We start from the raw sequence: 26857 nt of genomic DNA on the forward strand, positions 1-26857 counted from the left end.
GAAAGAAGGAAAAAGGGGGGGGGGGGGGGGGGGGGAAGCTGATCTTTTTTCAGTTGTCAACTGTCCAGTCACAGAGATCACAATATGGAGGATCTCTACCAAAGATATTACATATCTGTGAGTGGCAAAAGTATGTGAACCTTTGCTTTCAGTATCTGGTGTGACCCCCTTGTGCAGCAATAACTGCAACTAAACATTTCCGGTAACTGTTGATCAGTCCTGCACACCGGCTTGGAGGAATTTTAGCCCGTTCCTCCGTACAGAACAGCTTCAACTCTGGGATGTTGGTGTGTTTCCTCACATGAACTGCTTGTTTCAGGTCCTTCCACAACATTTCGATTGGATTAAGGTCAGGACTTTGACTTGGCCATTCCAAAACATTAACTTTATTCTTCTTTAACCATTCTTTGGTAGAACGACTTGTGTGCTTGGGGTCGTTGTCTTGCTGCATGACCCACCTTCTGTTGAGATTCAGTTCATGGACAGATGTCCTGACATTTTCCTTCAGAATTTGCTGGTATAATTCAGAATTCATTGTTCCATCAATGATGGCAAGCTGTCCTGGCCCAGATGCAGCAAAACAGGCCCAAACCATGATACTACCACCACCATGTTTCACAAATGGAACAAGGTTATTATGCTGGAATGCAGTGTTTTCCTTTCTCCAAACATAACGCTTCTTATTTAAGCCAAAAAGTTCTATTCTGGTCTCATCTGTCCACAAAACATTTTTCCAATAGCCTTCTGGCTTGTCCACGTGAGCTTTCGCAAACTGCAGACGAGCAGCAATATTCTTTTTGGAGAGCAGTGGCTTTCTCCTTGCAGCCCTGCCATGCATACCATTGTTGTTCAGTGTTCTCCTGATGGTGGACTCATGAACAGTAACATTAGCCAATGAGAGAGAGGCCTTCAGTTGCTTAGAAGTTACCCTGGGGTCCTTTGTGACCTCGCCAACTATTACACACCTTGCTCTTGGAGTGATCTTTGTTGGTCGACCACTCCTGGGGAGGGTAACAATGGTCTTGAATTTCCTCCATTTGTACACAATCTGTCTGACTGTGGATTGGTGGAGTCCAAACTCTTTAGAGATGGTTTTGTAACCTTTTCCAGCCTGATGAGCATCAACAACGCTTTTTCTGAGGTCCTCAGAAATCTCCTTTGTTCGTGCCATGATACACTTCCACAAATGTGTTGTGAAGATCAGACTTTGATAGATCCCTGTTCTTTAAATGAAACAGGGTGCCCACTCACACCTGATTGTCATCCCATTGATTGAAAACACCTGACTCTAATTTCACCTTCAAATTAACTGCTAATCCTAGAGGTTCACATACTTTTGCCACTCACAGATATGTAATTTTGGATCATTTTCCTCAATAAATAAATGACCAAGTATAATATTTTTGTCTCATTTGTTTAACTGGGTTCTCTTTATCTACTTTTAGGACTTGTGTGAAAATCTGATGATGTTTTAGGTCATATTTATGCAGAAGTATAGAAAATTCTAAAGGGTTCACAAACTTTCAAGCACCACTATATATATATATATATATATATATATATATATCTCATTCTCTCATTATCTCTAGCCGCTTTATCCTTCTACAGGGTCGCAGGCAAGCTGGAGCCTATCCCAGCTGACTACGGGCGAAAGGCGGGGTACACCCTGGACAAGTCGCCAGGTCATCACAGGGCTGACACATAGACACAGACAACCATTCACACTCACATTCACACCTACGGTCAATTTAGAGTCACCAGTTAGCCTAACCTGCATGTCTTTGGACTGTGGGGGAAACCGGAGCACCCGGAGGAAACCCACGCGGACACGGGGAGAACATGCAAACTCCACACAGAAAGGCCCTCGCCGGCCCCGGGGCTCGAACCCAGGACCTTCTTGCTGTGAGGCGACAGCGCTAACCACTACACCACCGTGCCGCCATATATATATATATATATATATATATATATATAAAATGCGCATTGTGCTGCTGTCAAATGATTAGATAACTGCATCAGTGTGCAGGTACTCCTAATAAAGTGGACACTAAGTGTATGTTCTCTAAACCACGGGGCCTTTAGAAACAGGTGCATTTTAACAGGACACATTAATCGCACACTTCTGCGACTTCTGACAGCAACTGATGACAACCAATTTAGAATTTTCACAATAAAATGGTTTGAATACTTATGCAGTTACAATTTTTTTTTGCAAGTTAATAGCCATCTGGTCCCTTTTGTGATGAAAATGAGGTTTTTCCCATGATAATGTCTGACAAAAAGATTGTGTGTGTGTGCACGTGCAACCTCATACTTATACATACTATATTTGTACACACTTTTCTTCAGTGCAAAACTTTTTGAATTTTGAATAACAGCTAGAAGTCCAACGTTAAATATCTATGGGAAAAAAAGTCACAATAAAAGTAATCCCTATGGATTTTATAATTATTACCTTTTAGTATGAATACGCAGCTGATTATAGAAAATCGCATGCTGATCGGTCGAGAGATTCAGAATATTTCTCGATAATCACCTCGAGTGACTCGGCAAACTGGCGGCCAATCGCTTCGTCACCGTAAGTGAGGAAGAATTACAAATGATGAGAAAGACTATTCAAAAGATAAGATGGAATTGTGATTTATTTTATCGATTTCAAAACAAAAGTGAGAGTCGCCATAGATGAGTGACAAATCTGTGCTGCGCCTTTCTTGCATTTGCATGCCACATACATTTTTTTAAAAATATAATTTTTAACTTTTTTTTTAAATAAATCACCTGCGTATTTATTAGGGTGCCAATAAAAAAATGAAGTTATCTATTTCTCAAGTCTCACCCCCCAGTTTTTTTTCCTTTGGGCTAAATATATCATGCTGTGAAATATTAGCTAAATTTATTGATGTTTAGAGGTGGCACAAACTCCCTGAAATTTGGAATTATTGTGTTTTACCCGAATTCCTGTGGGTGAGAAAAGAAAGATGGTGGAAGCCTTGTCTGGACCTGAAGGAGGAGAATCTGATAAGCCACGAGAAGATGTAGATTTAGAAAATATCAAGACCTTGAGCATCTCAAGCTTCATTACAAAGCACACCCACACTTTGTTCACAAGCCTTCGCATTCCAACAGGCTTCTTAGGAAAAGCCCCGGAGGAATGGCCAGAAGATGAAGATTACCAGGAAGGAAAGAGACTAATTGGTGGACTGAAAGTTGTCAACGATTCAGCTGAAAGAGGTGTAGCTCTTGTTCAGCAGTTCAATGATGGCATCACCATTCATGAGGATCAAAACCAGTATCTTTTACAAGTTGTCGAATACCATCGAAAACAGCATCCAACAGTGAAGAAGAGTACTCTTTAAATAAAAAAGATGTTTGGTCCTTTTATTGCTGTGTCAGATCACGGAATCCAGGGACACATGTCGGCCCGGGGGCATTTTGAGTTACTGACAGATTCAGAAAGTACAGTTTCTAAGCTTTCCAATGATGCCTTCCATGTGGAGATCTGACAATATTTGAAGAATGTGTGGCCTTTTGAAAGTGCATACCTCTTAAAACAGGAAAGGGAGAAAATCGCCCTCAAAGTTTTCCTTCTCAGTTACTCTGGGTGCAGGGCGGGCACATAACGGTGCTCATTTGCATGACATTAAGGAAAGCCCTACCCCCTACTAGCTAGCACGATGCTACTTTCATGTAAACAAAGATCACCACGTCAATTTTCCTTCCATGCAAAGTATGCCCAAAACAATTATGAAGTACAAAAATAAGTCCTAAAGTATACTTTAACGTTTTGTGGTTGAAAAATTACTCACACCGTAAGAAAGAAAGATAGCACGATGATAACACAACGCTAGTTTCATGTAACCAAACCACAACACTCTCCATTACATGCAAAAAGAACCACACAACCTTAGGTTAATAAACTCACCCCATCAGAAAGAGAAACGTCGCCTTGCACACATCAATGCCTCCAATGGAATATGTAGTCCAAGAACACTTCCTTTTGGTTGCGTTTTTTTTTTTTGTTGCTAGAAATGGTTATCTCCGATGTAACTACCGTGCGTCTGTTTGCTTCGCGGTGTTTCAGCTCCTCTGCGATCTGTTTAGCTCGCTCAATCCATAGTGAAATTACACGCCTTAATTTAAGTGTTCAATACTGTTTAATAAAGTTTTCATTTCTGCAAATTAGTAGCTTCATATGATTTCCTTACATGCTATCCAAGTTTTTTTTTTTAAACAAGTCATTAGCCAAAATCACACAATAATTCCAAATTTCAGGGAGTTTGTGCCACCTCTAAACATCAATAAATTTAGCTAATATTTCACAGCATGATACATTTAGCCCAAAGGAAAAAAACTGGGGGGTGAGACTTGAGAAATAGATAACTTCATTTTTTTATTGGCACCCTAATAAATACGCAGGTGATTTATTTAAAAAAAAAAAGTTAAAAATTGTATTTAAAAAAAAATGTATGTGGCATGCAAATGCAAGAAAGGCACAGCACAGATTTGCCACTTATCTATGGCGACTCTCACTTTTGTTTTGAAATCGATAAAATAAATCACAATTCCATCTTATCTTTTGAATAGTCTTTCTCATCATTTGTAATTCTTCCTCACTTACGGTGACGAAGCGATTGGCCGCCAGTTTGCCGAGTCACTCGAGGTGATTATCGAGAAATATTCTGAATCTCTCGACCGATCAGCATGCGATTTTCTATAATCAGCTGCGTATTCATACTAAAAGGTAATGTGCCCGCCCTGCACCCAGAGTAACTGAGAAGGAAAACTTTGAGGGCGATTTTCTCCCTTTCCTGTTTTAAGAGGTATACACTTTCAAAAGGCCACACATTTCTTCAAATATTGTCAGATCTCCACATGGAAGGCATCATTGGAAAGCTTAGAAACTGTACTTTCTGAATCTGTCAATAACTCAAAATGCCCCCGGGCAGACATGTGTCCCTGGATTCCGTGATCTGACACAGCAATAAAAGGACCAAACATCTTTTTTATTTAAAGAGTACTCTTCTAGACTGTTGGATGCTGTTTTCGATGGTATTCGACAACTTGTAAAAGATACTGGTTTTGATCCTCATGAATGGTGATGCCATCATTGAACTGCTGAACAAGAGCTACACCTCTTTCGGCTGAATCGTTGACAACTTTCAGTCCACCAATTAGTCTCTTTCCTTCCTGGTAATCTTCATCTTCTGGCCATTCCTCCGGGGCTTTTCCTAAGAAGCCTGTTGGAATGCGAAGGCTTGTGAACAAAGTGTGGGTGTGCTTTGTAATGAAGCTTGAGATGCTCAAGGTCTTGATATTTTCTAAATCTACATCTTCTCGTGGCTTATCAGATTCTCCTCCTTCAGGTCCAGACAAGGCTTCCACCATCTTTCTTTTCTCACCCACAGGAATTCGGGCATCAAAAAATGAGACTCCTACTAGTTTTTCGCTCAGACACCACAAACGTCGTGAGTACTGTTGAATAGCTTTATTAAAAACAAGAGCATAAATGTCCGAAAATTATACAACAGTAGGATTTTCAGAGGCTTTGTGCCACCTCTAAATATTGTTGCATCTTATTCTAAATTTATATTTCATTTTCTTGCTATTAAAGGAAAATAATTAGACGGTGAGACTTTAAAAAAAAATGCAAAAATGAATTTTCCCCATTGTTATGATTGGCACCCTAGTATTTATACTAAAAATTATTCACCTCAGGCTCGGTGAATAACCACCTCAACTGTGTCTCGGTTATTATTCACCGATATTCACTTTGCCATCTGGAAATAATTGTTTATTATTTTCTGAAGTCTCTTTATGTCATCTTTAAATCATGATCTAAAGAGCAAAACACCCATCCATGACAAATTTCCATCCTTGATGCTTTAAAAAAGGTGAAAGGGATGAGTGGAAAAACATAACCATATCTGCATTTGTTAAATAAGAAATCATAGAGAGGAAGCCCAGAAAGCCAAGTAGTTTTATTAAAAACACACACTATAAACTTTATGAGCAGTTCATGCCAAAGATAATAGTGACAAACTCAAATGAGGACAGAGTGGTGGAAATATATACACAAGCTTGTAAATGCCACTCTCCATTTTCCTCCTTTTAATTTCAGTGTAGTTGCGTTCGGCTTCTGCTTGCCCAAAAAAAGTACAAGCTATTTAAGCAAAGCATCGGCTAAAACTTTCTTTTCTACACATACAGAGAGGAAGGCTTTACCCTGTAAGGTTTTAACCTCAACTCATTCTCTCTTTCCTTCTCTTCCTTGCCTAGATAACCTTAAGTAATCTCTGTGCCCATCTCTGAAGCCATTTCACAAATGGCTTCGATCTCTCTCTGTCTTTCTTTCTCTCTCTCTCTCTCTACACAGTCTCTTCTATAATGAACTCGATGGTGTGCGGGACTTCTTGGCCAGCCACCACTGATATGGTGGGCATGGAAACTGCAGGCACTGCGACGTTGTTATGGAGAAACACCACAGAGGTGCCGTGCTGCTCGGGCACCAGCGTGCCCTCCTGGATGATGGTGGAGGTAGATGCCATGTCCGGTGTGGATGTGGCGGGTTCCTGCACCAGAAGGATGGTCTGTACAGCCGAGTCCTGGTCTGAACTGGCTTCAGTGATGGGGTCGTTGGGGTCGCTGGCGTGCAGACGGAGGTGTTTGTGGAGATTGGGGCGTGAGCGGAAGGCGGTGGGGCAACGAGGGCAAGTGAACGGGCGCTCACCGCTGTGCACCCGGGCGTGCTCGGCTAGTCGTGCTGCCACGCTAAAGCTCTTCCCACAGACCCAACACACAAATGGCCGCTCGCCGCTATGGATACGCTCGTGGTCCTGCAGGTGGGGCAGCTGCCGAAAACGCTTCCCACATTGAGTGCACTAAGAAAGGAGAAAAGAAAACAGGGATAGGGCAAAGCAAAAGAGACAGAGGAAAAATGAATATAAAATTGGATCATGATGTTAGTAATTCAAATGAATACTATAGATGACTTGTGATCAAAATGCGCTACGTCAAGAGAGTCCGCCATGATGGTGGATATACAAAGCAACTAGGACGGCAGCCGCTGAAAGCGTGTCTGTAAACAATGCTGAATTTTCTCAGTATTACCACGATTTGAACGTCCGAGTGAAGATTCGATACAAAGAGAAGATAGATGTGTGGTTTTGACCCATGTTATTTTAAAAAGTCAGACTTTTCTGGAGATAAGACGCTTCTAGCGACCATCAAGTACGAATTTTGTCCAAAGCCTTTTTCATACGCAATCTCAATTATTTTATATTTCAGGTATTTGTTTGTTAAAAAAAAAAAGTAGGAATTCTCTAGGGCTGTAACGATATGCGTATCGAAATCGCGATACGCAGAGCCACGATCCGTATCGCGATACAAGGCGGCAGAATCGCGGTACACCCTTTCAAACTTCTCCTCAGCCCAAAAACAGAGGCGCTTCCAAACTTCAATTTATGAATACTTTACTTTTTATTTAAATTACTTTTATTTTTTTATATCTATTAGTAAGTCGTTTTTTCGCCGACCTGCGACAATCTTCTGCGAGTCACGCAACGTCCACACTCGCCACTGGCAGAGCATTCATTTCTTTTAAGCGGTCGCCATTCTGGCTGCGACGCGGGGAGCGAATCTGTAAACAAGCAGCTCATTGGCTGGCTAGGTGTGCCACAAGCCAATCACAATCACTTGACCGGAAAGGCATGCAGTGTTGCCAGATTGGGCAGGTTTAGGTGCTTTTTGGCTGGTTTTGAACATATTTTGGGGTGGAAAACGTTAGCAATATCTGGCAACACTGAAGGCATGTCTGCTTGGGCGGAAGCCTTCTGCGGCAGTTACATTTTGACACGCGAGCAATGTTTCACCATAAAAATTCCGTAATTTCCATCTGTTTTCCGCGATCACAGAAAATCATTGGCCCTATGAGAGTGAGACAGTGAGAGAGCCACCCCCCAAAAAATCTTAACGGATTTACACGATTTGGAAAAATGACTTTTTCAGAACCGAAAAAAACAGAGCTTCCGGCTCAACAGTATTATTTTGAGAAATAAAATCTTTGGATATACATTTGTTCATTTTTGCATACATATTACTCATTCTCTGCAGTGGTCTGAATTATTTGTTATTAAATAGTTAATGTAAGTAAGTAAATGTTAATAAGTCAAATTTACTACTTTAAAAAAACATTTTTAAAAAAATCGTGGGCGTATCGAATCGTGGGTCAAAAATCGCGATACGAATCGAATCGTGAGTTGGGTGTATCGTTACAGCCCTAGAATTCTCATTGGAATTTGACCGAAGCAAACCACATTTTCGTAAAGCAAATGAGCGCCATAGTACGTGTGCTTCGATACTAAAGAGCGTCCTAAGGGGCGTAACTACGTCGGCCCATGCCACTTACTGACCCTGGGATGAGTTTAACTCCCTTCTCATTGCAGGCTGCTCACTTGCATGTTTATGTTTCCGGCTGGATCATATTAAATCTTTAGGCGCCGAGCAGCGCTCTCACGGGGGCTTTATTCGCGAATCCCAGGCTGAGGTGCGGTTCTACCAACCCGAGACTGTGCTCTTTTGAAGGGGGAGGCTTAGATGGAGGTGCCTACAAAATATGGCTTTGCTGTGAGCTCCGTTGGCAGAGTTATTAATTTTTAAAGCCGGCTGGATCATGTTAAATCTTTGGGCGTGGAGCAGCGCACTTGCGGGGCTTTTGTTCACAAACACCGGAACACCTAAAATATAAAATAAATAATGGCGCGTATGAAAAAGGCTTTGGATGAAATGTCCTGATCCCCTCGTCTCCTCTCCGTACTGAGCCTCAGGGTTTCCTCGCCCTCTTTCCGAATTACAGACAGAATTCTAAAAAATCGGAACGCGCCATGGTCACGACCACTGCTGTGACCGCATCCATATACAGCATAAAGATACGGCATAGCTAAAAGAACACTTAAAAGCAGCGGAAAAACAAAAGAGAGCTGCGCACGCGTGTCTATGTTTTGTATGGAATGTCGCTTGACCCCGCATTTGTACACTACCGTTCAAAAGTTTGGGGTCACTCTGAAATGTCCTTATTTTTGAAAGAAAAGCACTGTTCTTTTCAATGAAGATCACTTTAAACTAATCAGAAATACACTCTATACATTGCTAATGTGGTAAATGACTATTCTAGCTGCAAATGTCTGGTTTTTGGTGCAATATCTCCATAGGTGTATAGAGGCCCATTTCCAGCAACTCTCACTCCAGTGTTCTAATGGTACAATGTGTTTGCTCATTGCCTCAGAAGGCTAATGGATGATTAGAAAACCCTTGTACAATCATGTTAGCACAGCTGAAAACAGTTGAGCTCTTTAGAGAAGCTATAAAACTGACCTTCCTTTGAGCAGATTGAGTTTCTGGAGCATCACATTTGTGGGGTCGATTAAATGCTCAAAATGGCCAGAAAAATGTCTCGACTATATTTTCGATTCATTTTACAACTTATGGTGGTAAATAAAAGTGTGACTTTTCATGGAAAACACAAAATTGTCTGGGTGACCCCAAACTTTTGAACGGTAGTGTATATCCACCAACATGGCTGACACCCGGGTTTCTATTTTGCTTTGACGTCACTTGCAAGTCAAGGACAAGAGTGCATCGTTATCTTCAAACATCGGCAGAAACTCAAAATTTGTTTCTCCCCTGAAATTTGAAGGAATCTACTCAGCTGAAATCTTAAGTTAACCGTTAACCCTCCTACATGCGGATTGTGCTCACAGAGTTGGACATAAATAATTTTGATAAATTCAGTAACGATCAGGAACACAGTACAAAGTCCTGGTGGAGCTGAGGACAGCCAGATGCTGATTGGGTTGTTCGCAGCGTGAAGGAGAATTTCCACCTTGTTATGATGTTATGTAATTCTAGAGAAGAAAACGAGCAAGTCATTTTTGGAACACAGTGCCTTTGCCTGTGTGGGAGGACTGATTCCATATCGAGACTTTTGTTTCTCCGGGCCAAATTGGCACGCAGGCTACACTGGATAAAAGTGAGTCCTTATCTACTCTCAGAGAGTGAAGTGTTCCACTGCACCAATACAAAAAAAAAAAAGGGCAAGCAAGCATCTCTCTGTTACACAATGAAATTAAAGAGCAGTGGAGAAGGGGGGGGGCAATTTTTCCCTGAAAGGTTTTTGAATTAATTGTGCTTGTTTATTAATTATGGTAAGTTTTACCACATCGATGGAAGTGATTGCTTCAAACTGCTTACAAAAAATTTTCACAAGTGTGCTCCATTTAAACAACCGTCAAAAGTCTTTTGCGTTACATAAATACAGCCAAACAATAATGACCGACATCAGTAGGTTAACCCTGCAGCGCTTTAGTACACTGTGAATGCACATCTTCCTCAAAGTATAATTTTACTTTACCGTAGGGCTAGACCGATACATCAAGACGCTGATAAGATCGGATGATAACAAGGCTTAAAAATAACATTATCAATATCGGCCAAAATGAGGCCGATTAAGAGCCGAATAAGGTGCGGCTTTACGCAGCTGGCCAACTGACGGCCAGAAACGTGCCGTGTATGCCAGCAGGTTTATGAATCTCATGTGACGGTGAATATTGTTTTATTTATAAAAGGTGATCGAGGTTATGGGTTGTTTTACAATCGGTACGCAAGCTAAAAATCACATTTAACACTTATCTTCAATATCAAAAGGCTTGACTAAATAAACTTGGTTGTTTATTGTAGCCCTGTGATGGCTCTATTTACCACGCAAAAAAAAAAAAAAAACATTTGGTGATAGCGTTATTTTTGGTGAATGTATGGCAATATATGTCATATTTAGCAAAATTACTTGTGTCATTTAGAAAAAGTGCTTTTTTGACCACAGGTAGCTCCAAAAGGGATGCACTTAAATCATTCTTTATACCATAAAACACATATTTGGTTCCATATCATTGGAAACATAGTTAAGTTTTAATGTTGAATGCCGGTAAGTTTTCAGACTATTTTGATCAAATTAGTATGTAATTGTGTCAAAAAAAAATGTCCTCTCTGAGACAGCTAATTTTCCAATATAAAATAACATATCTAAAATGATTATTTTCATCCTAAAATGTGGTCAAGATATTGGGACATAAATATTAGAGACAACTAACACAAAGCTTACAGCCTTATATTTAAAAGCACTATGGAAGTAGTGGATTCTGAATTGTCAAAAAAAAAAAGTCCTCTCCGAGAATCACTTCATTTGTTTCTCCCAGCCCTGCTTAAAGCGACACTTAATCTTCTTTATCTTATAGCAGATTACACAAAACTACCATACACACACGTCAAAAAATTACCTGAAATCTGTTCTTTAACTTGTCCTTCACTTAAAAACTGCTACAAGAACCAGTTGGAATCAATTTGAATTTTGGACCCCTGCGACACAAACTTTGTACCCTGATTGTAAAACAACCCTCATATTAGCTAGGCCTTTGTGTTTACAGAACAAATACATTACTTGCATATGTTTACTAAGAAATCCCAGTGTTGAAAGGTTGCCGTGTAAGTTTGCCAGCCAGCTTAGTAACTCTGGTGTCAGATTTGTCACAAATTCAACAAGTGAGAGTGCAAGCCAAGCGTTATTTGAAGGCGCATGCAAGGCGAGCTGCAATCAAACGAAGATGTAGGCTCATCTTAGAAAGCAAACGTTCAACAGTGATATTTATTAACTAGTCTATGTAAGCAATGTGTCTACACAATGCTCGTTTGTCCATTCAAAAGCATGTAATTAGTGGAGTAACGTTAATAGAACACTAACATTATAGAATGAAAGTCGGCTATACATTCCTGCAGATCATACCCTACTTGTCCTGTTTAAATATGGTTTACTTACCAGTTGACACAGCTCTTTGTCTTGAAATGTTTCTTATTTCCATTGTAATGGGTAGAACCCCTAGGCAGCCTGTCAATCCGTGTGCATGAACAGCGTGGAGGAGTGTTTTATGATCGACGTTTGCTAGCTATGTGACAGACAGGACAGCTTTGTTCCTAACGCAACTACAACCTGCTATTCTGTGTGTGTGTGTGTGTGTGTGTGTGTGTGTGTGTGTGTGTGTGTGTGAGTGAGAGCGCACACGAGTCCATCAGGGGCTGAGAGACACACTTCAACCTGAAAAGTACTAAAAGTATTTAAGTATGTGAGAAGAGTTATATGTATACAGGTCTAATTAAGGTAATTCTGTTGTGTACATAGCTCAATTTCTCACACTTATTATTGTATTATTCAATATATTATTTCAACGCATTTCTATTTGAATGAAGACGTTTGTCTTTTTCGAGAGGTGGGTATCGGCTTATAATCAAGTTATTCCACAAAATCGAGTCGTACATGAGCCGATGGACAACAAGGCACGTAGCGCCGAGTCGGCTATAAGCCGTGTACGAGGAGCTTGAGTGGAATAACCGTTTTATTCCGTCCACATTCACTGGATTTTGAGAAAATTGAGCTTTTTTTTTTTTTTGCATATTCGATAGATAACAAAGATCAAGTTTATTCATTCTAGTAACAAAAACTAGAGGGCAATAAAAGTATAAAAAGAATCTACAGAAAAAAAATTATATATATGATGTTTCAAAAAATTCTCTCTCATTTCACAATCTAATAACTTTGCCAATTCTCATTCAATTGACCTCAAATGTTAACAGCATGTGTGGAAACAGGTCAAAATATGTTTACCGTTTTCTGGTTTTATATCTTTTTAGGTATAGAAATGCCATTCACTGGAAAAGAAAAGGCGTTTTGTGTGTTAGAGTACACTCGAACACAGTCGAACGAGACTGTGCAGCGTGCGTTTATGAGAGAATTCTCTAAAAAAAAAAATGCACCAACTGCAATGCAGATTTGGACACGGCACAAAAAGTTCAGAGAGGAAGGCTGTGTGTGCAGGGCAAAAGGATCTGGACGACCACCAGCAGCGGAAGAGACGGTCGAGCGAGCGGGTTCGCCAATATTGAACGTTTCTGAAATCGTTCATGGAATCCACATAGCTGTGAATTTCTCGTTCAAATTTTGAGGAATAAATCTTATATTGCTCAACATTAAGCCGGTTCAGTTTCATTTGCCTCGACTACGTAGCTTCTGGGATATTTACATCTCAAAATATCAAAAAATTTTTTGAAACACCCTGTTAAAAAAAAAAAAAAGTCAGTGTACACAACAAAATAAGAACAGAAGTTAAATAGAGTAGTACTTCACCTGAAATAGAAATATTGCACCAGGAAGTGAATGTTTGAATAAATAAAATAAAAATAAATAATTAAAAATATATACATAAATAATATATAAAATAAATAAATAAATGCCAGACAAAATAATTTCCGCTTAGAATGTAAACAAACCGCTGAAATGACAGCAGCAATTTGTTAAAAATTCCATAATAATTTTGGAAAAAAAAAAACCTACACATTCTTACCATCAAATACTGTTATTCCATATTTTGTTGCTATTTTTTTTTTTATTTTTTGGGGGTCTCTTTTGGAGTAGAGTTTTTATTTCATCCTTGGTTGGGTCAACAACATGCCGCCATTTTGTTTTTGTCTACTCACTAATTTTATTTTATATATATGAGAATGAGCTGATATCCTAGTTGTAGAGTAGCCAATCAGAGCGTGCGATTGCTCATATCCAGTGAATGCAGGTAGAATAATAACGGTTATCGGAAATCACAGACTCCTCCCCCCCCCAATTCATCAGTGCCCAAAAGTTCTTCTCAGTCAGCCCTACATTACAGAAAGTTTTTCTACTGTTGTTTTAGCCAATTATATATGATGGTAAACCAGAAATCGGTCTCATTTGGTTATCTAGAAATAAAAATCCTGGCATATATTGAAATAGTTACTGCCTGAATATCTTTGACCTCATTAGGCAGAATGGAGTCTTGGTAGCATTGAGCAACTTTACAGGTACATGAGCTAAAAATAACTTTTTAAAATGAACAGCAGACCAAAACTGTCATGCAAATTATAATTCTCCTCTCCTGGAAAGTGTATTTGTTTTTTAAGGAATGTGTATTCCCTCACACACACACACATCAGCAGTTTTAAGCTCTTGTGTGTTCTGTGAAGGCTCTCATGGAGAGATGTTGACTGGGTACTGCATGATATCCAGCACATCCTGATCTGTTGTCATTTGGAAAGGGATAAAACAAAATCACTGTGTGCGGTTATAGGAAAGTAATCAAGCACGGGTTGGTGACCAGTGTTGCCAGATTGGGCGGTTTTAAGTGCATTTTGACAGGTTTTGAACATATTTTGGGATGGAAAACGTCAACAATATCTGGCAACACTGTTGGTGACATGGTCCGACATGAAGCGCCGATACTGTTATCACGCTCAAGTTGATCATTTCCGTAGAACAGCATGCGACGATGTGTTTTATTCCTCGGAGAACACAGTGATTTGCCCACATCCAATTTTACTGGATTAAATATATGGAAAATATGTCACACTTTTTAAGTTTGTAGTTGCATTTTTAATGTTATGGACCGTCTGCATTATCACTTACAGTTGCGGTCAGAAGTTTACATACAGTGACATGAATGTCATGGCAATATTTGGGCTTTCAGTAATTTCTTTGAACTGTTCTTTTTCTGTGGCAGAATGATTGTACAGCATACAGCTTTATTCAAAAAAATAAAATAAAAACTAGAATTTGGTGCATAAGTTTTAATTTTCTTTGGGTTTTCTGAAATCAATACAATGTCAAAATTATACATACAGGGTTGAAAATTTACATCAGCTCACAGATTATTAATTCAGAGGTGCTAAAACTTCCAAAGTGCCTCTTATCTTGCCAAGGCCGAGGTCTCTTAACTTCCTGTTAGTGATCATGATTGACTACAGCTGGTAGCGTCTCTGTGCCTTCATAAAAAGGGCGTGTTTACAGCACTCATTGGATTAACCAATATACAGTAAAATGGGAAAGTCCAAGGAGCTCAGTGCAGATCTGAGAAAGAGGATTGCAGATATACACAACTCTGGAATGTCTCTTGGAGCCATTTCTAAACAACTGCAAATTCCAAGATCAGTTCAAACAATTGTATCCAAGTTATTGTGAGGTGTAGTCACTTTACCAAGCCACTTTGCTTCAAGAAAACCCAAACTGTCACCTTCAGCTGAAAGGAAATTGGTTTGGATGGTCAGGAACAATCTGGGAACCACCATGGCACAGCCCTGCCATGAACTGGAAGCTGTTGGATCACTGTCTACAGTTCAGATCACCATGGACTAAGAGGTAGCTATCCAAGAAATAACCCCCTGCTCCAAAATCAACACCTTCAAGCTTAACTAAAGTTTGAAGCTGACCACACAGACAAAGAGAAAGCCTTCTGGAGGACAGCTGTATGGTCAGATGAGACAAAGATTGAGTTGTTTGGCCACAATGACCACCATGTACAGAGGGACACTGTACCAGCTGGTGGTGGTGGTGGTGGTAGGATCATCATGCTCTGGGGCGGTTTTGCTGCCAGTGGAACTGGTTCATTGCACAAAGTGGATGGAATAATGAAGGAGAAGGACTACCTCAGAATTCTTCAGCATATTTGCTTCATCAGAAAATTGAACATGACTTGGGAGTTACAACAGGACAATGAACCCAAACACGCATCAGAGCTGGTTGTGGAGGATAAAGAAGGATAAAGTCCTCCTTCATTATTCCATCAACTCCGTGCAATGAACCAGTTCCACTGGCAGCAAAACCACCCCAGAGCATGATGATCCTACCACCGTCAGCAGCTGGTACAGTGTCCCTCTGTACATGGTGGTCATTGTGGCCAAATAACTCAATCTTTGTCTCATCTGACCACACAGCTTTCCTCCAGAAGGCTTTTTCTTTGTTCGCGTGGTCAGCTCCAAACTTTAGTTAAGCTTGAAGGTGTCAATTTTGGAGCAGGGGGTTATTTCTTGGATAGCAGCCTCTTAGTCCATGGTGATCTGAACTGTAAACAGTGATCCAACAGCTTCCAGTTCATGGCAGGGCTGTGCTATGGTGGTTCCCAGGTTGTTCCTGACCATCCAAACCAATTTCCTTTCAGCTGGGGGTGACCGTTTAGGTTTTCTTGAAGCAAAGTGGCTTGGCAAAGTAACTACACCTCACAATAACTTACATACAATTGTTTGAACTGATCTTTGAATTTGCAGTTGTTTAGAAATGGCTCCAAGAGACATTCCGGAGTTGTGTACATCTGTGGTCCTCTTTCTCAGATCTGCACCGAGCTCCTTGGACTTTCCCATTTTACTGTACTTAAAACAAGTCCTGTCTTCAACCCTATTGAAAATATATGGACCGTGATTACAAGTCGAGTCCATGCCAAGAAAGAAAAAACAAATTTAATTGAACTCTATCAATTCTACCATGAAGAGTCGTGAAATATCCAACCAGAATTCTGCCAGGCGGCACGGTGGTGTAGTGGTTAGCGCTGTCGCCTCACAGGAAGAAGGTCCTGGGTTCGAGCACCGGGGCCGGCGAGGGCCTTTCTGTGTGGAGTTTGCATGTTCTCCCCGTGTCCGCGTGGGTTTCCTCCGGGTGCTCCGGTTTCCCCCACAGTCCAAAGACATGCAGGTTAGGTTAACTGGTGACTCTAAATTGAGCGTAGGTGTGAATGTGAGTGTGAATGGTTGTCTGTGTCTATGTGTCAGCCCTGTGATGACCTGGCGACTTGTCCAGGGTGTACCCCGCCTTTCGCCCGTAGTCAGCTGGGATAGGCTCCAGCTTGCCTGCGACCCTGTAGAAGGATAAAGCGGCTAGAGATAATGAGATGAGATGAGATGAGAGAATTCTGCCAGAAGCTTGTTCATGGTAAACAAAAATGTTTGGTCAAGGTGAATCTTGCGAAGAGACATTTTACCCAAATATTAGGTGTGCTGTATGTATCATTTTGACTGTGTGGATTTCAGAAAACCAAAAGAAAATTAAAACTTGTGCACCAAATTCTAGTATTTTTTTAATTAAAGATTTCATCTCATCATCTCTAGCCGCTTTATCCTGTTCTACAGGGTCGCAGGCAAGCTGGAGCCTATCCCAGCTGACTACGGGTGAAAGGCGGGGTACACCCTGGACAAGTCGCCAGGTCATCACAGGGCTGACACAGACACAGACAACCATTCACACTCACACCTACGGTCAATTTAGAGTCACCAGTTAACCTAACCTGCATGTCTTTGGACTGTGGGGGAAACCGGAGCACCCGGAGGAAACCCACGCGGACACGGGGAGAACATGCAAACTCTGCACAGAAAGGCCCTCGCCGGTCACGGGGCTCAAACCCGGACCTTCTTGCTGTGAGGCGACAGCGCTAACCACTACACCACCGTGCCGCCTAATTAAAGCTGTATGCTGTACAATCATTCTGCCACAGAAAAAGAACAGTTCAGAGAAATTACTGAAAGCCCAAATATTGCCATGACATTCGTGTCACTGTACGTACCATAAACTTACAGTCATTCCTTCACAAGCCTCTCTTTTTCTTCTCTCTCAAGTTACTAAGGAGCGGCTTGGAAAGTTAGCGAGAAACTGCAAAGCACATCATCCTCTGCCCTGAAGATTCCCCAAAGTGGTGTTGAATTATTTTCTATGATTATGATACATGATTTAAATCAGTCGGATCCATTCCTTTTAGTGTCTGGTCTTTGTACTCATAAAATACATACACATCTGATCTTGGTCATAATGTCTTTGTCCTTGCATTTGTTTTTAAGGGTTCAAGTGCTTCTGTTGTGTTTTCTCCCACTCCAGCCTTGGGTTTCCTTATCTACACTTTATTATTTAAAGTGAGTGCTCTTTGCACAACACCTGAACACAACCTCAGTACAGACGCTGCCTGCTTCCAATTTTATTTACACTAAGAAAGACTAAGCTGTGTGATAAAGGCTGTCTTTGTGGACAATAAACGCTTTTCTCTTACACCTGGCTCTTGGTCTCCTGATTCTTTAGTCATCTCAAGTCTGACGAAGCTGCAGTATTTTACATCCAGAATGAAAACTTACAGACCATAACCTAAAAAAAAAAACCTGACGCCTGAGACTCCTTTCATAAATATTAAACCAACATCCACTTCACCAGATCAATGCGATTTTCTTTGGCAGATAGTTTTTTAATTCGTTTTACGTTATGTACATCATCCACCTGTGCACTTACAGAAAAATAAGCAAGGTCAAAAATTTGAATTAAGTTGAGAATTTAATATTTAAAATATTGAAGCCTTAAACAGGGCAGTTACGGACGCTGCTGTGGGACGGTGAGTGGTAGCCTGGCAGTTAAGGGTATCCTTGACTTGCAAGTGGCGTCAAAGCAAAATAGAAACCCGGATGTCGGCCATGTTGGTGGATATATAAACGCGGGGTCAAAATGTAGTCACGCATGCGCGATTCTTTGTTTTTCCGCTGCTTTAAGCGTTCTTTTAGCTGTGCTGTATATGGTTGTGGTCACAGCAGTACTCGTGACCGTCGCACGTTCCGATTTTTTAGAATTCCGTCCGTGATTCGGAAAGAGGGCGAGGAAACACTGAGACTTCGTACGGAGAGGAGACGAGACGAGCACGGCTGAACATCATCGGCAGGGCTGACCAAACAGGCTAAAACCAAAACAGATCGTGTTTGCAGTGATCATTTTATCTCAGGTGAGATTCAAAAGCGGTCTTACGGAAGCCGAGAGAGGCCCTTCATATAATCCCAGGGTTTTTTCTAGAAAAATTTAGTACGAGGGCGCTCACCATGGCGAGGGAGCAAAGCGGGGGGGGGATGGTGCCGGTTGTCCCCCCCCTCTCTGCCGTGCGAAGCCTTTGAAAAACTGAGGCTACAATGGGACATTCTGATGCTATCTGAGAGGGAAATTGTAACAAACGGTCTGTCAACATTGAAAAGAAAGAAGTAATCTTCTTCTGCCCCGGACAGTCCTCAGCTTTCTTCCGTTTCGTGCTGCGGGATGACATCTTTAAATGCCCAAGTGTCAACAAAAACAACTCGCGAACTACTTCCGTCAAAAGCTCCCGTGCCGGTGGGTGAAAGGTCATTCAGTCTCAAGAAATCTCGCTCTACAAGTCAGCTGACCTTGTATGTAACCCATGTCAAATCTCGCGAGAGCAGCCGCGACAACTAAACAACATGGCGCCTCAGTCTGGAAAACGCCAATTCGGATTGTTTTTGCACCGTCTGGCGGTGCATCTACTATGATTGGAATATTTTTGGAGTAATTATAATGTATTTGATGATCAGACACATTGTCACGTGGTGTTGCTGGGATGTTTTCACGGAGAAAAGATCATTTTGAGAAAGATTGCATATTGTGCAGTAGCATATAAGTGCATGGCCTAAGTGTGACTTGGGGTTCAATCGGCATTTCGGTAAGAGAGCACGCTGAGAGTAAGAGGGCGCAGCGCCCCTGTTCCCCGGTTTAGACGAAAGCCTGTAATCCTTTTTTTTTTAATTTCACCTTGTTATCCCGAGATAACGACATAATTAATTCAGGATCTCGAGAAAACAACACAGCTAATTCGAGATCGAGAAAACAAAACAATTATTCCGTGATCTCGAGTAAACAGCTGAGAAATGGTTCATTCAGGTGCGCCAAGAGACTTGTGATATGCTGACTTTGGGGCTATTTCTCATTCTGTATAGACGCAACTTTGGTCATTAGAATGTCTGGAATAATCGATCACCTAATAAGGCAATATTCTGATCAGGGAGAGATTGCATTAAGGGGGCGCAGCTCTGCTAGAAATCTCAACTGTTTTCTCGAGATCATGAAATAATTGTTTTGTTTTCTCGAGATCACGAATTAGTTGTGTTGTTTTCTCGACATCCTGAAATAATTGTCGTTATCTCGGAATAACGGTTTTGTTTTCTCGAGATCTCGAATTAGCTGTGTTGTTTTTTCGAGATCCTGAATTAATTATGTCGTTAACTCAGGATAACAAGGTGAATAAAAAAAGATTATATGAAGGGCCTCTCGCGGCTTCCGTACTTTCTCGATAATATCATGGAAGGATTTTATTTCGTGTTGCTAGAATTTTGCTATAAAATGAGCGTTCTCTTGTCGTGGTTCACTCGCTCGTTGTTATAATTTTAACGTGTATTTTCATTTTGATTCTAGGAGCGCCAGCAAAATTATACGACAGAAACAATCCAGACTGGGCGCCCGCTCAGAACACGGGCTGCGTTTCAGCCAAGGTCGGACTTGATTCTTCGGCAGCCGAACGACACCAAACAGCTCAAAGGAGGAGGAAGACAGCTGAATTTGCGGAAGCAAGTACAACCGCTGTGTCATCGTTGACTGGTTTAATTAATAAGCTATTTACCCATCCAGAGACAAAGAAGTTATAGGCTTCCATGGATTTGTAAGCCTTCATTTGAGATTTGTCGACCCACGAAGTCTGTCAAACCAGACAGAACGCTATATCTGGGTATTCGATGGTCAGTAGAAGCGTCTTATCTTCAGTAAAGTGAATTTTTAAAATAATATGGGTCAGAACCACACATCTATCTTCTCTTTGTATCGAATCTTCGCTTGAGCGTTCGAATCATGGTAATACTGAGAAAATTCAGTATTTGTTGACAGACACTTTCAGCAGCTGCCGTCCTAGCTGCTTTGTAAATCCACCATCATGGCGGACGCTCATGACGTAGCACATTCTGATCACGTGGTTGCAAGTCATCTATAGGATGATAGATGGAAGGCGTTCGGGTTAAATCCCAGAGAACCCCTGCAAGGCCCTTAAAGCTCCTAAGCAACGGTTTTAATTTTATGCACATTTGAAACTTTATATGTTAAAAAACCCTCTGTAATTTTCTTCTGGTCCCAAGAAGTATTGTTAATAAGTAATAATTAAAATAAGTTAGCGTGGATCGCGGCGAATTTCTGTTCGGCTATTTTCGTGACCACTCGGCGCACGACGTCATTTAAGCCAAACAAACCGCTTGAGTTGAGTCCACTTCCGTTCACTTACATTGCCGTTCGGCTTGAGTGCAGACGTGCGTTCAGGAATTTCCAAAGAAAAACCCCGTGCCTTATTGTTGTGCAGTGAACTGTAACAATGGGACCGGTTCAGGAACAAGTTTTTACCTTTTACCGAGAGAGGAGAAGAGGCAGAGAGAGTGGATTGGCTTTTTCCGGAAGAGAAGAGGCGGCGCGAGAGGGTTGGCTTTTTCCGAAAGAGGAGAAGAGGCGGAGCGAGTGGGTTGTGTGCATGAAGCTAGAGGGTTGGCTTTTTCCGAAAGAGGAGAAGAGGCGGAGAGAGTGGGTTGTGTGCGTGAAGCCAGAGGGTTGGCTTTTTCCGAAAGAGGAGAAGAGGCGGAGCGAGTGGGTTGTGTGCGTGAAGCTAGAGGGTTGGCTTTTTCCGGAAGAGGAGACGAGGCGGAGAGAGTGGATTGTGTGCGTGAAATAAAATCAAGCAGTCAAAGAAGAAACGGACCATCAACACTCAAGCAAAAAGGAGAAGATTGGAGGTAAACATTTTTACTTTTACTTGCAATTGACAAGTCAAGAATCCTGAGGGATCCTGTACAATCATTGTGGAAATGAGACAAAGGGATATTTCCTCGCTTAGAGTCGGCTATAAATAGTATAATGCCGCAGATGGCAGGCTAATGTGGCCTACCGGCACACTGTCAAGTAATCGTTCCCTATATCCACTAGGGAGAGCGGTTTAATTAAGGCCAATTTATGCTGACAACCCAGTCCTCGCAGATAGCGTCTGCGCAGCCCCCCCCCCCCTTCGCAGATGCTCTGCGCGCACCTCCCAAAAATTGTGACCACCGCAGAAGCCTCGCAGACAGTGTCGCAGACAAGAGGGCTCTGATTGGTCCACTCTACATCCGCTGTACACGCACTTCCGCTTCCCTACTTTCCCGGTTTGGTTTGTTTTCACGACCGGCATTTTTAAAAACACGAGCGAAGATGGAGCAGCACAAAGAGCGGTTGATCGAGGAAGTGAGGAAGTACGTACATCTATACGACTCCAGTTCTAGTCATTATAAGTAACCGGAGGATAAACACTCCACTAACCACACCCACCAACTACTCCTAGCGATTTCGCGACTTCGCGCCCCCTTGCGTTGTGGCGGTGAATAACATCGCGCACGCCTATTACTCCCCGCTCAACGATAAATTACAACTGTCTGCGAAAAGCTATCTGCGAAAGCCTTGTCACAAGAGCATGCAGAGGCCCTTATTCTTCAAAAGGGCTCTTATTTAGTATTACAATGAAAGTAGGAATTGATCATAACTGCCAGGATAAATCGTTTGGGCGCGAGTCTTGTTGAGGTCCGGGGTCACCGCGATCAGAGTCAGACGAATCGCTGTCCGATTCCGAGGCCGCACGGTCAAACCAGTGAGCCACGTTCACCGATTGCTTCGCAACGGCCATAGATTCATACATGTATGGTTTCAGCTCTCGATATTCAATTTGGAGAGTTCCTACTTCAAAACTGCTATCGCTTTCAGACATTTTACACAACCTCTCACGACCAAAGTCTGTATACGTGTGCTCGGTTCGCAAGTAAACACAGAGCTGCTCCCAGTCTGTTTGGCTTAAATGACATCACGACGACGGTCCCCTGGCGGTGAAAGTGTGCACAAGTGAGATGTAAACAAACCTTCGAAAATTGGGCAAAACAGTATATTTTAACCGTTTTAGTCAATTTTAGGGTGAAAATTAGACACCAGGAAGATTGAATTCGCTTTTTGGGTCGTTCTTCTAGACAATAAAGTTGATATTCTACGTTTCACCTCCGACCATTGCCTGTGACCTTTAAGCAAACAAATCTCATCTGTTCCAGGGCTATTTGTCTAATGACGGACCCTGAGCTTCCAGTCATTGTAAGAAAGTAAGTAAATAAATAAATAATGAAATGAAAATATAAAATAAAGACTCAAATTAACAACTAAAACTGTTTTAAAATAGATTTTTTTTTTTTAACTGGAAGGTGCATTAGGTAAAATTAGTTCTCGAAAAGTTAACCAAGTAGATTCACCGTTTGAATTTATTTATTTATTTTTGAGTCCACACTCTTGAGCCCAAACTCATTCCTACAGATGTTTACGAAGCTCTGGCCCCATGCTCTAGGGTGGCTTGTCGAGTCTAGAGTCTGCGCTGAGGCCAAGACTTCAACTTTTTTTTATAAAAGTTTTACTTTTCTTACTTATCTTTCAGATCATTTGTAAAAGTAAAATTTTTTTAAAAAAAGGTGTGATAGTCATTAAGTTAATAAAACGCATTTAACTGCTCCGTTAATAAGTAAATATTTGGGCTTTTTTTTTCTCTTTGGAAGAAACTAGAGCTCACCTCAAAGGGTCTCTCGTCAGTGTGCGTGCGCATGTGCACGGCGAAGGTGGAGGCGTAGGCAAACTCTTTGGTACAGAAACTGCATGTGAAGCGGCGTGGGGTGTTCCTCTTGGGCAGCGGCGCACGGCAGTGCGCCACCACGTGCTGTGCCAGGGACGAGCTGGAAGCGAATCGTTTCCTGCAGGGTGCAAGAGGGCAACGTAGCGGCGTCTGGCCCGTGTGCGAGAGCCGGTGCAAGTCCAGACCATCCTGTGTGACACAGCGGTGGCCGCACATATCGCACTCGAGCTGACCCCCAACTCGGCCACGCCCATGGCCTTTATAACGCCGCCGCTGAGCAGGTTCTCCTGTGCAGCGCTGCATGTGCACATCTAATACGGTCTGGTTCAGGAACTGAGAGCCACACTGAGCACACACCACAGGCTCCTTATCTGGAGAGAGGATTACACCAGGAGGTTAAAACATTTAAAAAAAAAAAAAAAAAAAAAAAGACAGCAAGAGCGCAATGCATCTATTTTAAAAAAAAAAAAAAAAAAAAGAAGGGCTTTTGTTACTTATCTACAAAGACAAAAGGAAAATCTCTCTCTCTCTCTTTCTCTCTCACACACACACTCTTTCGGTTCCTTATCTCGGAGGAAGAAGAGGAAAGGTAGCGAGGTGCAAAAGCACAACAGAGACACGCACCTTACATCTCTTATCTGGAGATAAAGAGAGACTAGTATAAACACATCCACGCATTTTGCGCTCAACTTTATCTGAAGACATGAAGAAAAAAGGAATAAAACACAAAGATGAATAGAACTTCGGGAACTCTCTGACAGATCCGATGCTGCTGTACTGTCAGAGTTTGACCTTTACAGATCAACAGCCGAGCTTATCAATACTTGTTCATCAATATGACCTCTGACCCCATTTATTCATTTCTGTTTGAGTCCCGCTCATTAAGAGGACATTCATTAAAGTGCCATTCCACCATTGGATGTATTCTTTGGCATAAAATACAATATATTTGATGACAACATGACTAGACAGAGAAATCTTTTAGCTTCAAAATGATATAAACAATTTTTTGACAACGACAAGTATATTAATTTTGCGACCAAAGTCACCTACCCTTTTAATTTCCGCGCGGTAGTGAAACGTGATGTCATCGGCAGGTTCCCCTTCTTGTGGCACAGATTATCAGCAATGGCGGATAGAACGCGATTGTCAGCTTCGGAAAAGAAGCGAAGGAAAATAGCAAGTGATGCCCAGAGGAGACGGTCGATGGTGAATATCGGCACAGCAATCGACAAGTGGAAATCGCGTTCTATCCGCCATTGCTGATAATCTGTGCCATGTCACACGTGACGTGGTACACAAGAAGGGGAACCTGCTGATGACATCACGTTTCACTACCGCGCGGAAATTAAAAGGGTAGGTGACTTTGGTCGCAAAATTAATATACTTGTCGTTGTCAAAAAATTATGTTCGATATATCATTTTGAAGCTAAAAGATTTCTCTGTCTAGTCATGTTGTCATAAAATATATTGTATTTTATGCCAAAAAAAATACATCCAATGGTGGAATGGCACTTTAACCCTTTGGTGACTGACCCCTTGAAAATGGTTCCTCCAGGAACGATGACTTTTCAGTTGTCAAGACAACGGAAAAACTAAAATACAAAAACAGAAAGATACGTCACAAAACAAAATGCTCTTGTATTTTAGTTTTTCCGTTGTCTTGACAACTGAAACGTCATCGTTCCTGGAGGAACCATTTTCAAGGGGTCAGTCACCAAAGGGTTAAAGGGGAAGCACGAATGCATGAGAAAGAGCAATCAAACAGCAGAATTACACATGAATGTGTGCGTATAAGCCATTTTAAGCAATCATAGCCAAAAATCGTGAAAGAACTGCTTCGTCGGAGCTCTTCTTTGAGATTGTTTAAGATGGCGTGCTTAACGGTGGTCAGTGGTTTACCTTGCAACGAACCAAAACCTCAGAACGTGAACCCTGCTACAGTGAGTGTCAAAAAGTCACAAATCTTACTCGATGTGAACTGAACTGATCAGATGCACAGTAAAGCAGTCTTTAACACTATAAAAGACATACACGTCAACCTATACGGAATGTCCGTATTTTATACGGATTTGATTCAATAAACGTAGTATACGGGCGTATAAATAAAGTTATACGGATTCTTTAAAAAAAACTTCAATATTTATTTAGAGCTATAATCAATTCCCACGATGATAAAAGAACGCATAACATTTACAAACGTACTGTACACCACAGACAGCCAGTAAAGAGTCTTATGAAATCGCGCGTTATCTTATGGTAGCGAGACTTCGTTCCACTTTTGATCATGCGCACACCGCATTGCGAGAATCCCGCCAACCGTGAAGTCATAGACATATAAACATAGACGCCGCCTTCTGCGTAGAATCATACGTCATCCTCGCCGCCATATTGGATGTGGCAAAGTGGAGATTCGTCAGCCGTCTCTGGTATAGCGTCTAGACAGTAGCCGAGAATAAAGATGCCTCATTCATGTGCTGCGTTTAACTGTACCGACAGGTTTACCGTCCAAACGAGATCACATGGGATTACCTTTCACAGGTGAGACTGGAAAAATACTTTTCATTGTATTTGGTCATTATAACGTAATTTTACAAGCAGATTTTCCTGACTTTGTGGCTAATATGAAGTCTCGCGCATAATAGCCGCCTGGTGAAACCTGTCTCCAAACAACGAAGTATTTCCTTCGTAACTACGCTGATAACACTTTTGCCGCTTTTCCACTACCAACGCGGCTGAGTCGGGCTGAGCCGTGCCGTGCTGAGCGGGGCTGTTGGAGTTGCATTTCGACTACAACCGCGCTGAACCGTGCTGGCTGGAAGTGGGTGGACACATTGGGTGGAGTTAGCGAAAGTGGGTGGACGTCACGTGATGTCGTTAAGCAGCGCAAACAGTGACATCAGTGAGCTTTTAAGCGGTAGTCTCACGACCCGGATAGTAAACAATAAACATGGAGGACATGGAGTCGTTAGTGTTGCTGGTCTTGGCGCTGTGGCTTGTTGTCACCGACAACGCGGACAGATACTGGCAAGAGCGTATAGATGAGGCGAGGCGCATAAGGCTTCAGAAATTCTCGTAATTCGTAATTCTCCTTCTTCCGGGTTTACGGTGTTTACAGATCCCAGCGCGCTCGCGGGGCGTGTGTGGGCATGTGAGGACACTCCTCCTCACCAATCAGTGCACAGGGGAGTGTCTGCTCACACCCCCAGCCTCACGCGGCTCGGTTTGGCTCGCTTCAGCCCCACTCCAAAACGGTGCGAGTTTTAGGGGCTAAGCAGGGCTGAAGCGAGCTGAGTCGTGCCGTTCTTTGGTAGTCGAAACGCGAGCCGTGTCGGGCTGAAGTGAGCTGAAGCGAGCTGAAGTGAGCTGAAAAAGGGTAATGGAAAAGGGCCATTTGTGTTTTTGTCGAACATTGGAGCTTTGTATTCATTCTGAAGGTTTATTGTTATTAATATTGAATAAAAAGTAACTGGGATATATCATTGTTAATT

General features: G+C 41.9%; 1 protein-coding gene across 2 annotated transcripts in view; it reads right to left on the reverse strand.

The window, feature by feature from the left end:
• Positions 1-5960: 5960 nt before the first annotated feature.
• znf574 (zinc finger protein 574) overlaps positions 5961-26857 on the reverse strand; it is an 84831-nt gene continuing 63934 nt past the window's right edge. For both annotated transcript variants that reach the window (XM_060921530.1, XM_060921531.1), the window contains exons 6-7: positions 23307-23737; positions 5961-6878 (exon numbers count right to left, since the gene is read on the reverse strand). In XM_060921530.1, coding sequence (XP_060777513.1) covers positions 6366-6878; positions 23307-23737 — 944 coding nt within the window. In that variant the 3' untranslated portion in view covers positions 5961-6365. The remainder of the gene's footprint in view (positions 6879-23306; positions 23738-26857) is intronic.

Source organism: Neoarius graeffei, chromosome 5 (genome assembly GCF_027579695.1).
Source record: "Neoarius graeffei isolate fNeoGra1 chromosome 5, fNeoGra1.pri, whole genome shotgun sequence".
In the NCBI taxonomy this organism is placed as follows: Eukaryota; Metazoa; Chordata; class Actinopteri; order Siluriformes; family Ariidae; genus Neoarius; species Neoarius graeffei.